Here is a 15788-nt window from a genome sequence, read left to right as displayed (position 1 = left end):
TCAGATCAAAACCCCTGTACTTTGGGAACTCGTACTGGGAACTTGAATTTTCATGCAGGTGACCAAAGGTTACTGAAAGATAAGCTGGCCATCACTAGGGTGAGAGTAAGCATACAAAGTCACTGCTACTCAAGAAACCCATTTGAATGTCTAGGATATCCTAAAATATCTACACATAGCCTGGACCTTTGTGAAAACTTATGGACCTTTGCATGTTTATAAAGCAAGTTGAAATTATTAAGATACTCTAATGGGACAGGAGACTTCACTTATCTATGAAAGTTGTAATACTTTCTAACTCTACTTATGACTGTACTAACTGCCTTGCATTTACAAAAGGCTTAGCAGATATGAAGACATCCATATCTGGGTATTTTGTTAGTACCTAGACGCTGACTCTACAATCAAATCAGAGAACATAAGAACTGTAGAACAAAGTGTTTTCAGGGGAAGGCATGGCATAATTGCAATATACTAGCCCTGTGGATATTCCATGGAAGTTAACTGAACATGCTATACCTCGTATATCACAATCCAGTTTCACAACCAGCGAGATCTTCCTTCCAAGGCAAGTAAAGGAACATTAGCTGTTAAACCAGATGCCAGCTTCAATAAATAAATCAGTCTGTAATCCTAAAAGGAGGCACTGATGTTGCCTAAACCTGGGCACAGAGCTGAAAAATAGTGTCTTGTTATTTACAAGTCACAGTAGTATCTGCTACAGATTTGGAAACAAGATTTTAAAACACAGAGCAATTGATAATGCATTTTGTCTCCAGGAGAAGTAGAATGTTCAAAGTTTTCAGAGAAAATAAATATCCCTATCATGCAATACTTACTATGTAATGTGACCTTTAGGTTACCAGTCAAAGCACATTTATGAAACTGATACAAGTATTTTCTGTAATTTTTAACATTACTGACAGATAAGGATGTTTTGACTGAAGGTTCCCCACATCTCTTTCCAAACACACTTTTACAGCTGTCCTTGAAGTATAATGACACAGCACTTAAAAACCTGAAAATCTAGATGTCTTGTTTAAGACTACTACTACAAAAAAAGTCACTCGATTTCTAGAACTATAGGCATAAAAGAGTAATGAAAGACAGCAGAAATTATTTAATTAGATAACTGACATCTCATGCAAAAAAATTTCTAATGTGTAGGAAAAAATTTGTTTCTATGAACTTCAGTATCCATTGCTTAATATTTAAATTATACTGTCTCTAGTATAAGCACAGACATCTGTATGTTACAAGGTGATGCACCAATTCTGTTGGAAGGAGTCTTAAGAGATGTGGCTACATTCACCGAACTGAAATGTTGAGCCAAATAAAATGTAATCATATACAAGAAATATGTGAACCCACAGGTGGTACCCAGCATTCTTTAGCCTACTGGAAACCTTCAATTCATTAAATAAGTATCATCAAGAAAGCATGTATATAGAGACATATAATTTTGAAGGAGGTACTTGGAGCATGATTCTTTAAGAATGAAATTAGCTTTTTCCAACTTAAGGCTAAAGGATTCTCAGTAGCAAGAAGCAAGCCTTGGTAGCAAGTCTTTGTTGTACTTGGAACATAGGGAACATTACAATTTCTCTTGATAGCTCACGACAGCTCTCAGTTTGTGACAGAGCACAGGTTTTCAGACTTGGAATGTACCATGGATCTGCACTGCCCTCTGCTGTACTCCCCAAATTCTTCCAGCAAAGCAACTGCGCTGTACTTCTTAACACAGACAGGTAAGACGCACTTTACCCCAAATCAAAACACTAAGCTATTACTCTCGGCACGCAAGCAGAGCCTGCTATGAAAAGATTTATATTCACCACCACAGATAAATGAGACCTCTCAAGACAGATCTTTAAATGACTGTTTCTACATTTTCAAACAGCTAAGGTAAAACACCCATGCTTTAGTTGTTCCCCCATGAGCTTAGAGCAAGACCTTTTACCCTAATCACGGCCAGTTGTTAATCTTTTGCTCTTTCAGACAGACTATCATGGTGAAAAGCAGTATATGCTTCAGCTTTACCTGTAACTAACAAACATTCCATGTGGATGGTCTCTTTTTCCAAATAACATTTTTTATTTAAATGTTTCTCATTCAATAAATGTTTCGCTTCATAATAAACACTTAACCACAACTCTTAATTCTCCACCACTATGTAATGAAGGTATTCAAGCAATCAGAACTCCTAGGGAAGCGGTAGTTCAAAAGTAAGCAAGCAAGTAAAAATAAGCCGAACAAAAATTCAAAAAGACATTCCCCTATAAGAATTGTTATTTGTCAAAACTTTGTGAAGCTCATGCAGCTACACATGAACTCATTTTCAATGAAAACACTTGAAATTCCCTCTATCCCAAAACAGTGATTATAATAGTTGAAGTAGCTTTATTTTCACATCCTTCATTTCCTCTAGTTAAGAAATCATCTTCTTCTTACACACTGGAGCAAATATTACCTTAAATGAGACAATATAACTTACATTTTAAAATATAATCTAGTCTGCAGTACTCAGTGGGTTATATTCACAAGGAAAATGCAACACATTAGAAATTAAACAACTGTGGATATAAAATTATACTGCTAAAAGGAATTACCTGTTTTTGTTAGCAACAGATTATCCAGATGTCTATCTCCAACTCCAAGGATGTAAGTAATCACACAATAACCAGCTGTAACAAGTAAATTGTAAACATCAATATAAGTACCTTTCTTGGAGAGCAACAAGTTACACACAATTAACAGCAGCATATTACATTATCTTAGCTCTAGTTTACTAGCAATAAATATACCACAGAGACTTGGGGCAGGAGTGGTGCTGGTGAAGAATAATCAAGATTATCAGCACTATGAAGAATATTTGAAGTAATAAAACTCTGAAACTTATTCTGTACTGCCTAGATTTTAATTTCTTACTATACAATTACCTAATTACTTACTATACAATTACTTACTATACAATTACATACCTAACCCTAAAAGACTAAATTCTTTCAATATTGGGATTAAGGTACTTCAAACAAAGGTGAAATATTCTGAGCAAAGTGAATGTATATGTTCTGAACTGAAGATATTTTAAGGCCACTGTAAACAGGCAACAGGCATTGATATGAGCCTGGATATACATGTCAGCAGCATTCACAAGATCAGCAGTGACAAAGAGCAAACTGTTTTAATTGTTGCTTTTACCCACTAACCAGAAGAGTTTGAAGCAGCTCTGAAGAGTGCACCATCAGAAAGAGAAAGGCAAAGGAAAAGATATTGTGGAGTGACACCTGAATAATCTTTTTTTTTTTTTTGTTAGAATGGAAGTCTTTTTTAATTTTATAGACAGCAAATGTGGTATTTTAACATGGCCATCCGTATACTGAACATGAACTACACTACCATTTTTCCTTGTCATACAAATGTAACCACAGCCCCCAAAACACCTTATATTTTCAAAACCAATTAGAATTTTGATACAGATGATTTATCATTATCTAAATGCTTAACATGTCCCTGCATTCTGAAGACCCCAACTCACAATGCAGAGTGGGCAGAGGTAAGATTATTGCTAGAAGCAGAGAGTATTTAACTCATACTCTCCTTCAAGAACCACAAAGAGCAGGCTTGTGTGTAACATGCCAGGCTCAAAATTATTCTTTTCACAGGACTTCTGACAGCAAGCACATGCACAGTGCCCTGTCTGCAGCCACCTAAACTGAAATATCTTAACACCTCATCCACCTCAGACTTCACCTAAGAAGTTACCAGCTGTTAGACTGTAACTCACCACAGCTCTTAACATACGTGTCCATCACTTCTGCGCTGATTCCATGAGGGCCAGTCTCACTAGGGGCATGTTTCCTGAAGAAGTTCTGGAGAGAATGCCATGAAGATATTTATTTATTCCATTAGTTACTTCATACACACATGATATGAAACTGGGTCTTTAGAAAAAAAAATACTTAAATCAAGACCACACATGGCCCTTATTACAATCTGTTAAACTAACAACCACCCCCAAAACACCTAGCAAGATCTAATTTAATATCACTTTATTTATATTCTGTCTCAATCATCACATTCTTATACTTGACACAGAAATTGAAAAGCAGTTTCCTTTAGTAAGTGTTTCAGAAAATTAAGAGTGAACTGAAAAGTAACTGATCAGTAACTATGAGTGACAATACTTCCAAAGCAAACTGTTTAGGTCATATCAACAAAAACTAAAACAGGATTAACAGTCCTGCTTTATAACTACATTTGGGCAACATGCTCTTACAGGGTTTATCATCCTTATATATCTCCCTATTCCTCAATAAAACCAACTGCTGCTACTGAGTTTAGAAAGAAAATAAGCCTAAGTCATCAAATGGAAAACTCAAATTTCCTGTGAAATGTGGACAGGGCAAAACAATCCTCCCATCAGCCGTAAGAAAACTCTTAACCTTCTTGATTAAAAGAAAACTCAATTATATCCAAGCCTAAGCAAAGTTTCTTCCAGTAAGCAAAATCTAAGGAAGCACTCTAAGAGGAACATGGTAGTCCCCTGAATGGTATGTGACTAAAATCATAATGAAAAATTAAGACAATTATGTCTATGAACTTCTAAAACATGAACTTTAATTTTAAGGTTGTTGATAAAAAGTAAGTAACATTGAAACATCAAAACACCTTTTCTTTCATGCAGGTGTGCGTTTTACCAGGCAGTACTGGACTAATTGCTTTAAATCTTTTAGTAATTAATATTTATATACAGTGCTCATCTTTACTAGAACAGCTGTGAAATCCAAAATGAACATTCATAAAGAGTGAACCAAACTTCCACAATACCTAAAAGTGTTCAATTACTTTTCATTTCCTTGGCCTACAATGCCCAGCTATATTAATCATGCCCCAGCACAGGAAATCTCATTCTTTTGGCACATTACTTAGATTAATAATTCTTCACAGGAATATTGCTCCTTATGTCAGCACAGCAACTGAAACAATAGGGTACCTATTTCCAGTCATAATATGATGCCTTAAGTAATTGAAAAATAACAGTTTCACAAGCATTTCTAAACATACTATTTTATAAAAACATGTAATGGACTGAATCATGAATAGTACACTTCCAAGATTACAGAGGATTGTCAAGAAAGCACTTGACTATCTGTGAGATTATTGACTGCGCAGATGTACCTTATCACAACCTCTGTGGAATCGAAAGATAAAAAAACAATTTAAGCAACTTGATGCTGGTCATTGACCAGTGATAAGCATTACTGTGGTAAGTGTTTGGTAAGCTTATTTGTTAAGAAAATGATAATGAAAAATGATAAACAATTTAAATCTTCATATTTTTAACAGATATAGTTCACAGGAGCTGCAGCTAGTTTGCTTTGGCTCACAGTTACTGAGCTACAAATACAAACTTCAGTACCATCCACAAAAAAGAAAAAAATTACCATGAAAAATCAAATCCAAATAAATATGCTCTATTTTCATTAAAAAACCTATCAGCTACTCACCTCATATAGCAATTTGGTATGTTTTTATCCAGCTGTGTGCTGGATATGTTTGGTATGTTTTACCTAGCTGGTGTGCTGTGCTTGAAACCAGTAAGTTTTGTGTGCTACTATTTAGTTATGTGTCTCCACTCAACTCCATGAGAATTAAGAAAATCTGCTAACAAAACCAAGTTACAGCACCTATACATCCACTTTTGCAGGAAAACAAGCTTCAGAAATTATATTAATGAATTATTTAGTTGTTTCATCCAAAAAATTAAAAAATTAATCAAAATTAATTTTGACAATGTCAAAAGTAATGAATGAAAGACAAACATTCTGAAAACATGCAGAAAAACGTGTCAGGTGTATTCCACTCATCATTATGACAACGCTGGGATTTCAATATCATAACTAAACTCCATTGTAATTTATTTAAATAGTGCTACTTTTAGAACATGAGACACTCAAGTGAGCATTTATGTACACCCTTTTAAAGTTAAACATCTGCTGTAAGAACCCCAAATGTTTCCAGCTGTAATATGTCTTCTAACAGACCAAAGAATCACCTGAGAGACTGAAAGAATTTTGCACAAGATCTAAGCCTTCAGCTCACACTGTTTGATCAGAAGACAATTTACAACTCCCCCATCACCTACCTGTATAGTTTCCTCAGTAGCAAGAACTTCTGCAACTGGTACTGACGGAATAAACTGCATGAAACCTGTGACAGAAAACAGCCAACTTTCAAGCTACTCTGTAATACATGTTTATGAATGGACAGAACTAATACACAGTCATTCCACTGCTTCTCATAGGCAAAAAACCTCACTTTTTTCCCACGTTCCAATCTCCTGCTTTCAGTATTTTTAAAACAACTTGTCATTAACACCAAATTAACTTGCACAAGGTGTGTTGTTACAAATTTTCAGGATAAGAGATGATTAAAGTAAATTGAAGGCTTTCCTAAATATTTATCCAGAATGTATCCAAAAGCAGCTAAGTTTGATTTTTTTTTTCTCCTCCATTTCATGCAAAGATGTCTAAATAAGAGTGTTAAGTTATTTGTTCATGATCACACAGAAAGCCAGCAGCAAAGATTGATAACTACATTGTCACATACTCCTAAATCCAGACCAGGCTCCTTTTATGAAAATGTTTGAGTCACCTATGGAATAGGTGTAGTGCCTCAGACTGTTTACTTCCATGGCTTACACTGTAACAAGAGTTTTTACACACTAAGAACACAGGGAAGATATTCTTCTCCATACTGTATTTCTAGGAAATAAACGTATTCATACCATGTTTCGTACTAGTTGCCAGCACTTTATAGGGCGTCAACTTCAAATCCAGATTCTCTTTCCTTAACAGCTGGAAAAAAGCAATATACAAAGGCGAAGATGAATTCAACAGAAAGGCAGATTCTATTACTAAAAGGATGTGTACAGGACATTGATCTCCACTGTTATTCACTGAAACTGATAATGAGTGAAAGCCTGTTTGGCAATTCTTTTTTTTTTTTTTTTCCTTAATCTACACAGGGTAATTGTATGTCTATAAAGAAAAGAAAAAAGCCACCAAGATCTGAGAACTCTGGAACATATTAGCAATATAAGCTGCATTAACACAGTTTAACAGTCTTGCTTTTGACAAGGAAAATCAAGAAAACAGGACGACAAAGATGTCAACTGATAAATCTCACCTTATCCATGAGTGAAATAATCTGAAGAATAAGTTGATCTTGACGTAAATCATCACCATGCTTAAAAATTACAGGATATTTGCCTCCATCTTCTGTCTTGAAGAACAACTGAGCAGGCATTAAGGCACTCTGGAAAAAGAAATATTCTACTAAGCTGGTTCACAGCAGTGCTCATATTAACACATTGCTACAATGGAGCTCAGAAATGCAAGTATTTGCATTGTATTTGTGCTGCCTCAGCTGTTAAGGGAGTACCATTTCCACTCACCAAAAGTGTAACTGTATTTTAAAAAGAAAAATACCTTAATGCTTTTGTTCCTTTTTTATCAAGGATACATTCTCCCCTCCTGCACCACCACAGTAGCAGAAGAGGAAAGGACAGAAGTATTCATTTTTTTTTCTGCGTGCATGTAATTACAATCAACAAAGAAGTACCATGCAAAAGGTCACAACGAAACAAATTTAAACTGATCAGATCAAAAAGAGACACAGTTATAGGATAAGGAAGAAAGAACTCCTAGGGGCAAGTCATCTTAAACAATTAATTGCTTCCTTAATCTATGTAGCAAAAGCAAAAATGGCTTTTTACCTTATTGTTTGAGAAAGCCCATTTAATTGTTTGCAATTTTTCTGCATAAAATGGGTCAAAGGGGATCAATTACCTACATGAATGATACAATCTATTGCAACTGACCCAGTCACTTCCCTCCAAAGCAAACCAAACAAAAATAATTGAGGATACAGAGTTTAATATTGAGCAGCTGGATTAGATTTTCATACCGGTATTCCAAAATTATTACATTCCATAATTAAAGGCAAAATTATTCTTTACATAGTCCTACAAAAGCTAATGTGATGTCCAAGAGCACCAAAAATTAATAATTCTTCCCTTTTTAAGTCTGTTTGGTTTTTATGCCATAGGCTAGAATGAGATATTAAATGGAACTATGTGAGCTTTCAGAATTAGGAGAAGAAAAAAATCTGATTTTGAAACAAATTACTTCTCATGTTTTTGGTCCTACATTTTTTGCATAGTTACAGAAGACCAATATGTAAAAGACTGCCTTGAATTTGTCCTGAGGAATTTCAGCTATTATTATTGATAGGAAACATTCAGTTGCTGTTCCAGCAATCTTTTTGTCCACATTCTTTCCCCAGCTCTTAAATCATACTCGCACAAAACGATGACTCGAGTTTGCAAAAGTTTGCTTTCCTGACAAAATCTTTTCAATGTTGCCTCCAACCAAAGGTGCAAGAGCATGCAACTGCAGAAGCCTATCCTTCAAATGGACTATAACTAGGTATAGAGAGATGCAAGCTAAAACTGGTAGAAAACTATGCAAAAAAGATTCACTTCTGATTTTAAGTAAACTCAAATTATAACACAGTCAAATTATAATAAGCAGCCTTATGAAGCTACTGCACATAATAAATTCAGGACCTATCAGAGATGACAGATTAACACTGGCTGTCACAGCAGCCTGTATGAATTTTTCAGCTGGCGAAGTCCTCCTGGATGTAGGAGTGACTGGTATGGCAAATTTTGGTCATCTTAAAATTAGACTGCAGTCACCTACAGGAACTGAACACAAAGTTATAAAAAGGTCCAACACCACTGAGCACAGCTAATAACTTACACTGCAAACATTAACTTACATTTCAAGCAGTAAAATAAACAAAATAACCACAGCCCTTTCAACACTACATCAGCTATTTTATGGTCACAAGCAGCTGCTACAATTTGGTTTAAGGATTTACCAATCATGGGGCCACAGGATTTACCTGTCAACTCACTGCAACTGCATAAAATAGACCACCTTAGTGCTTTCCACTCTCTATGAACTTAAGCTTTATTTAGCAATGGAACAGACCCACAGATCTAAATGAGACACAGCACACCTGCCTTGATTTGCATGATTTTGATCTTAAAGCGGTACTCCTGTTGAACACAGGAACAAAATTCAGGGAAATTCTGAACTTCATAATCTGTATCACTCTTATAAAAGCTGCTTTAAAGTTAAAAACTTTAAACTGAAAAACAAAATAAGGAGTTGTTTAACCACTTTAAGAGCATGCTACAGTTGCATTTTGCCTTGACTATTTCTGTCCCTTTAAATATTTCAACTGATGTTTCTAAGCTCAGTGCTCACAAGATTTGTTTGTATTTCAGCTATTCAGAAGATCTCATTTACCTTGAAGAGTGTAGCTTTTTCAGGGATTATTCCTTTAATTTTCACCTGAGGTTCCAGAGGAAGTGGAATAAGTTCCATATCTGCTAAATTCATCTTTTCATTATCAGCTAACAATGCCTGAAGCCTCTCATTCTACAAGAATGAAAATTTGTTTAAGAAAAAAACCCACAAAACATAAAATACATATTAGGTATATATAAAGTCCATAAACAAAGGATGCATTACTAACAAATATTCAATTCTTTATATGCACAAAGAATCAAGGTTTCACTCATAAAATCCAGGAAAATAAAAACTCTCTACTTTTAGTAATATCAATAAGAAAGGAGATATTCCATGTAGTGTTAGTACAGTCAAGAAATTTTCTAAGTTCCAGAGACAATAGTATTAGAAAAATTAATTTCTAAATTGCCTGCACAAACCACAGGATGATTTGTTTTCCATACCAAAATTAAATGTTAGTTATGCTTCAGCAATTGATTCAAGTCTAACTCAGAAACTTTATATCCCTCGATTCCACCAAGGAATTCCCTACCACCAAGGAACCAAATAGCCAATAGCCTGCACTAATCTGATTTCCAGGCTTGCTCTACATTCCTACATCTGTAGTTACCAGAAACACAACACTCATCAATTTTTGAGTGCTTTACACTTGGTGCCCTACATAGTAAAGGTTGAATACATGAACATCTCTAGCTTTTTCCTTTACTGAATATAACAGACACAAACAGACACCAAGAGGCCCACAACTGTTAGGAATACTTCTGGTGGTTAATTGTTGCTAGCTAGGTTGCAGTCTGAAAGTAAAAGCCAAGTGTTTCTTAGTTCTACAGAAATTTCCTAAAAGAATATAAGCTGAACACTACCAATGTATTGCACAAGCAGAAAATAGAATCTTACAAATTGGAAAGTCCTCCTCCTCTTTTAGCCTTTGCTACTGATACACAAAACAAGTTGTCTCACTTTTGTTAATAAGTGTTTTATTTTTCTATATAAATACACCCCATACATTTAAAGAAATCATCACGCTGAAACATCCATGTTTAAAAATACTGATGTGTGTCAAAGGAAAAGGTAATATATACACAAACAGAAATTCCTCTGACATTTCCATTTCCTTCCCATACCCGCCTGTCAGGTTCACTCAAAACACTTCAGCTAAGAAGGACAAAGTTTCTTCAAATGTATGTGTAATAGAAAGTCTTTTCCTCAAGACCCAATAGAAAGCAGAGTTCTGATAAATACCTTATAGAAGAACAGTTTTGTTGCTCTTGGAACAAACAAAACCTTGCTGCTAACTGATTTTCACTATCTATCCTGGCATATTACACACATTACAATAACCTGATACTTTCCCATGTCCCCCACAACATGTTCAGTTATATCATCAACTATTTAATTATTTGCATATCTTTCTTTTGCCAAAATATCCCAAGAGTGTTCTCAAGGGCCTCTTCTGTTTTCTATCTTCAAACTTCGAAAACACATTGGAACTTTGAACTACGAAAAACTTTCCAAAGTTTGCTTACAGTTAACCAAAATTAGTACAGAATGGTGGACATCTGTTATAAATCTCAGCGCTAAGGAACTTTAATGAAAGGCTAACATTCCTACCCATTTTCAAATTCAAGCCACAGACAGGCTTTCCAATCCTTTAGTTACCTTTTTCTTACGATTCCCACTTTCACGCTGCACTGCCTTCATTACATGAACCAAGCGATCTACAAATGTCTGCTGGGCTGCCAACAGCGAGCGCATAACTCTGACAGACTTATCACCCTAAGAGAATGAAAAGAAACAAAATTAGTTCCTTGTTCCATAATTATTTTATCTAGAAATCATTCCTTTTTTCTTAGACCTTTGGGCTTTTAAGAGATTAAGTGAATAATGATCAATTTCCTGTCAATTCAAAAGGTATTTTCTGTAAAATACAATCACAGTCACTGTAGATGGCAATCAATTATCTGACCTAACAGTGCACTTCAATTTGCTTCAACAATTTCAGTAGTGAACAGTCATGCATGACAAAACTATTCACACAGCCAAAGTAAGTTAGTAAGGATAAGTACGAAACATTCTTATGAAGCGTAGATTCAAGTAACTCCCCTAAAATTGGAAATAGTAACACTAAGTGTGAGAGAGATGAAAATCAGGGAAGACTGCATATCTGCTACAAAGTAAAACTTCCAATTCACACACGTTTTTCCAGCTTTGTTTTCGCTTTTTTTCCCCGCTCCTCCAGCACCCTCTGCTGCCGACACACAGAACAGCAATTGCTGTTTCAGAGTTCCCGATCGGCCTCTCCATTCACACTTCAAGGACAAGAGTTTCCAACAAATAAATAGTAAACAAACCACAATGATTACACAAGGCTTTTAGAAGGTTTTAGATCCAATGTAAGGCAGAGGGTTTTAGAACCAGTATGTTACTAACAGGAACAAGCAAAAGAAAAGAAAAGAGTTCTCAAATTTGTTCTTTTCCTTTTTGGGAGTTTCTTCAGCTTACTACAAATTCAAAATTCAAGCAGAAGTGGAAGCTTTTATTATGGCGTGTGACATACATACACAAAAAAACCCAACTCATCCTCTTAGACACCTTCACCTTTTAAATGAATTACTATCCCAGGCCATTACATACTTCCTTACACAGAAGCGTTACCTTCAGCAAAGCCTGACTGAACCTTCTCATCACGTTTAAGTACATTTCATGAGTCTTTGGGTCCCTCTGCTGAGTATCTTGGTCTTCACACTCCACTATTACATACCTGCAGCATAAAAACAACCCCATTTATACCATACTCTTGGAGCTACACAATTTGAGTGAAACACAGTAGCCCTGTATTATAGACCTGATAAAAATTAAGACAATCTTTGAATGAGATCTTTAGCTCAAGTAACAGCTGCACTCTTCCAAACTGCACAGCCCCAAATTCCGTTTGGATCAGGAGAGTCTATAAAAGTTTCTGCGGTTTTTCACTTACAGTAAAGTGTCATCACTCAAAGATGACATGCCTGAAGTCCAAATCTTATGAACACTACAGACAAGAAGTACAACTGAGCATGTTTTCCACTGTGATACCACCTGTACATAATGTAGTGGCTGCAAACTTGCTATTCAAGAGTACCTGCAATACAAGGAGAATCTCACCCCACCTGCTCCCTGTTTTACCATTAGAAACAGTGGAAGGAGAGGTATTGTTCCTAAAGCAGCTCCACAGAGTCTACATGCCAGTTTCCATTATTAAAATTATGAATCAGATACAAAACTTAATAGTACAATCTGGAACACTTATACTGAAAATTTATTTTGATGTTAAGCAGTCATTTGGAATGCTTTTGTGTAAATTTCTACTTGCAGCACTGACAAGAAAAAAGTAGCTATGTATTGAAGGTCGTCTTTCTGTTGGCCAATGTATCTCCTAATACTACCCAGCAAAAACATGCAATAAACATATAATAAAGTAAAAACGTATAATAAACACTGTTAAAAAAATGAGGAAATTAGCATTTCAGTCAATTTTCAAACACTGCATTTGGATTCAAAAGTGACTAATTCAGGACATTCTCTTGGACGTTAACACTGTCATCAAGAATTACACCTTCCTTATGTACTTGTGCAGAATCTCTTTGTGACAGAGTAACTGTGAGACAAGACTAGAGGTCTGTCATGTGCAGCTGATCAGATTTGAGTAGTCTTATTTATAAATGCACAATATATTACATCCACTAAAATAAGGCAAATGTAACTTATTCCATGTGTATAACCAATGAAATCTGTAACTAAAGATTCCTTCTAGGGCTTTGCTAATGCACTGTTATAAACTGTTCCCTCACCAATACGTGTATAAAAGTCTGTATTTTACAAAGTCTGTGCATCTAAACTTCAAGGAAAAGGGGAAGTAATGAATTGAAACATGCCATTTTAATCTTCATTTTTTAAAAAGCCCTGGACAGTTTCTCAAAGCTATCCTGAAACAAGGAGTTAAGAGTAATGCTTCATACTTGGGTAGGTGTCAGAAAAAGCAGTAGCACTGACTTCTGAGGCCACTGTTAAAGGACAGGATAGCTTTACAATGACAAGTGACTGAACACAAGGTTTCATTTTCAAGGGTTATTGTACTTCTTCCATTGATTATTTCAGGTGCATGCTGTGTCTGGATAGTTGAAACATACAATTGATCAGCAGCCATGAGGATTTATGGCTGCGTCACCTTAAACAGTGGCTGCAACATCTGTATTTTGTCACTGAGAAATTGAGATGTCTGGAAAGAAAACAAAGAATAAATTGACTAGAGTTTTTGTCTTGGTAGACTTTTCTTGGGTGTTTTGTTGAATTTTTTTAAGTCATATGTCAAAAACTTCAGAGTTATGGACATTTGAACTTTCTGTAGACTGAGTGTCTGAGATGTTGTATGAAATGCAAGAGAATAGTTTCTATCACCCTGATAGAAAATAAGCTAAGATACCAACTCTTATCTTAATGAAGAATATTTGATTAGGTCAAGCACTTGGATTCTACTCACACCAATTCAGCCTGCAATTATTTTAATCATTTATATTTAATAACAATTTTTAATGAAGCCCAGCATGATCTTTGACCACTGCAACAGAAATAACTACTGTTTGCAAATGTACATAGGTCATGAACTTAAATGTCTTAAAATTCCACTTACTAAAAATAATTAAACAATAAAACTTAAAAAGTTATAAATAGAATCTCTCAGCATAGTTTATAGGTTTCTTGTGAGAATTTTATAAGAACAGTTTGCTATGTTTACATCACATATCACACTTAGTTTCCAATTCACAGCTTATCTGTGGTTAATGCTCTTAGCACACTAAAATATGATTATATGCATTAGCATTTTTAGTTATTTGATGAAGCTATGAAAGTCACAAATGAGAATCATATGACTTAGGTTTAGCCATGTAAAAGGTACCTAAGCTCTTGCTTTTAAAATACATGTGTATATACAAGTAAATAGCTGTGAATATTGTGCACATGCAGATATTTGTACATTAGTACACACACAGACAGACACTTTCACACAATACAGCTCTACTCATCTCAGCTTGCTTCAAATGAGAAAATTCCTACCTGCAAATGCTTGCTTGGAAGGCTTGCAGATTACTAGTTCAGGCATCTAATTTAATTCTTAAACCACTGAGATGAGACAAGATCCTAAAGCTAAGCAATCCTACCTCTCTACTGTATAGATGACCTAATAATTACAACTTCTTACCCTTAAGAATGCATGTATGCAATGACATTTTGTTTGTGCTCATAATCACAAATGGAAAAAAAAAATTAGGTTACAACAAAAAAATCAGTGCTTTATGAACCTTCATAAAATACACCTTTTATTAATATTTAAGTGCATAACTTCATTATTCTAGCCAACAAATTATAAGCACAAAAAATTACAAGCACACAGACAGCAAAGCAGCGCAAAGGTAAACTTAATCTCTGCCCCAATACCACAGACAACTTGAATGAAACTTTTAACACAGGCTGCTTTTTGTAACACTGTAACCTAATGTCCTAAACATCACCTTCTTTTGTGTAACACTAAAGCATATTTCTGCATTTTTAAAGCCTCCTTTTATAAATTACCATGTTCAAATGCATGTTGTTTTAAATCTACTACTTCACCCTGACAAAAACTGAGATTCTGAAGCTCTCAAGACAGGTCATCTTTTGCTGAGCATCCTTCTGGGCATTATAGCTTTGATTTCAGTTACATGTTGATACAGTATAAATAAACAGTTTCTAACATACCAGTACAAGTAGTTTGCCAACGTGGAATTTTTGCATGCCCGTGATATCAAGAAAGTGCAAAGGTCTTGCTGGAAGGGATTTAAGAACAGAAAAAAAAAAAAAACAAAAAAAACCAAAAAAATGTTATAAAGAAATCTAAGCATCTGAGAGAGAGACAAAGTTAAGGAAAAACACCAAGTAAATGTAGGAGTTGTGAGAGATATATTCCCTTCTAGAATATGAGTCCAATCCAACCTAATATTTAAATCATATTAGTTTAAATATTACTTTAGATCCAGCAACACCACTATAAGTAAAAGGTCTGCTACTCCAGTGATGTATTTATCAACATATAAAAAGCACAATGTTCTCCAAAAAGAAACCTTTAATGTAATTTCTATTTATGTTACTCTTTCTTCCTATGCCATTACGTCTTGCTGTAAATGCTGTAAAATTCAGTCCCCAAAGAGATTTCCCATTCTGTTTTGTATCCAGAGCATCTAACAATCTTGAAGGTGTTCTATGTTTTAAGAAATCTGTATAGGATACACAGCATTTAGCTGCTTCTTTAAGGTGTAATAGTCCAGCTAGCAAGAAATCTGTGTATCTTTACTGATATGCTGAATTTGAGGTTTATTTTCTATGCAA

At 35.1% G+C, this 15788-nt stretch overlaps 1 protein-coding gene across 2 annotated transcripts in view; it reads right to left on the bottom strand.

The window, feature by feature from the left end:
- PIK3C3 (phosphatidylinositol 3-kinase catalytic subunit type 3) overlaps nucleotides 1–15788 on the bottom strand; it is a 67211-nt gene that overhangs the window by 28359 nt on the left and 23064 nt on the right. For both annotated transcript variants that reach the window (XM_048291407.1, XM_048291408.1), the window contains 9 exons: nucleotides 15162–15229; nucleotides 12042–12147; nucleotides 11046–11162; nucleotides 9384–9515; nucleotides 7192–7320; nucleotides 6791–6860; nucleotides 6149–6213; nucleotides 3788–3872; nucleotides 2610–2684 (listed from right to left, as the gene is read on the bottom strand). In XM_048291407.1, coding sequence (XP_048147364.1) covers nucleotides 2610–2684; nucleotides 3788–3872; nucleotides 6149–6213; nucleotides 6791–6860; nucleotides 7192–7320; nucleotides 9384–9515; nucleotides 11046–11162; nucleotides 12042–12147; nucleotides 15162–15229 — 847 coding nt within the window. The remainder of the gene's footprint in view (nucleotides 1–2609; nucleotides 2685–3787; nucleotides 3873–6148; nucleotides 6214–6790; nucleotides 6861–7191; nucleotides 7321–9383; nucleotides 9516–11045; nucleotides 11163–12041; nucleotides 12148–15161; nucleotides 15230–15788) is intronic.

This window comes from Corvus hawaiiensis, chromosome Z (genome assembly GCF_020740725.1).
Source record: "Corvus hawaiiensis isolate bCorHaw1 chromosome Z, bCorHaw1.pri.cur, whole genome shotgun sequence".
Lineage (NCBI taxonomy): Eukaryota > Metazoa > Chordata > Aves > Passeriformes > Corvidae > Corvus > Corvus hawaiiensis.
The sequence above is the reverse complement of the archived record's forward strand: the minus strand, read 5'-3'. Positions and strand labels throughout refer to the sequence as shown.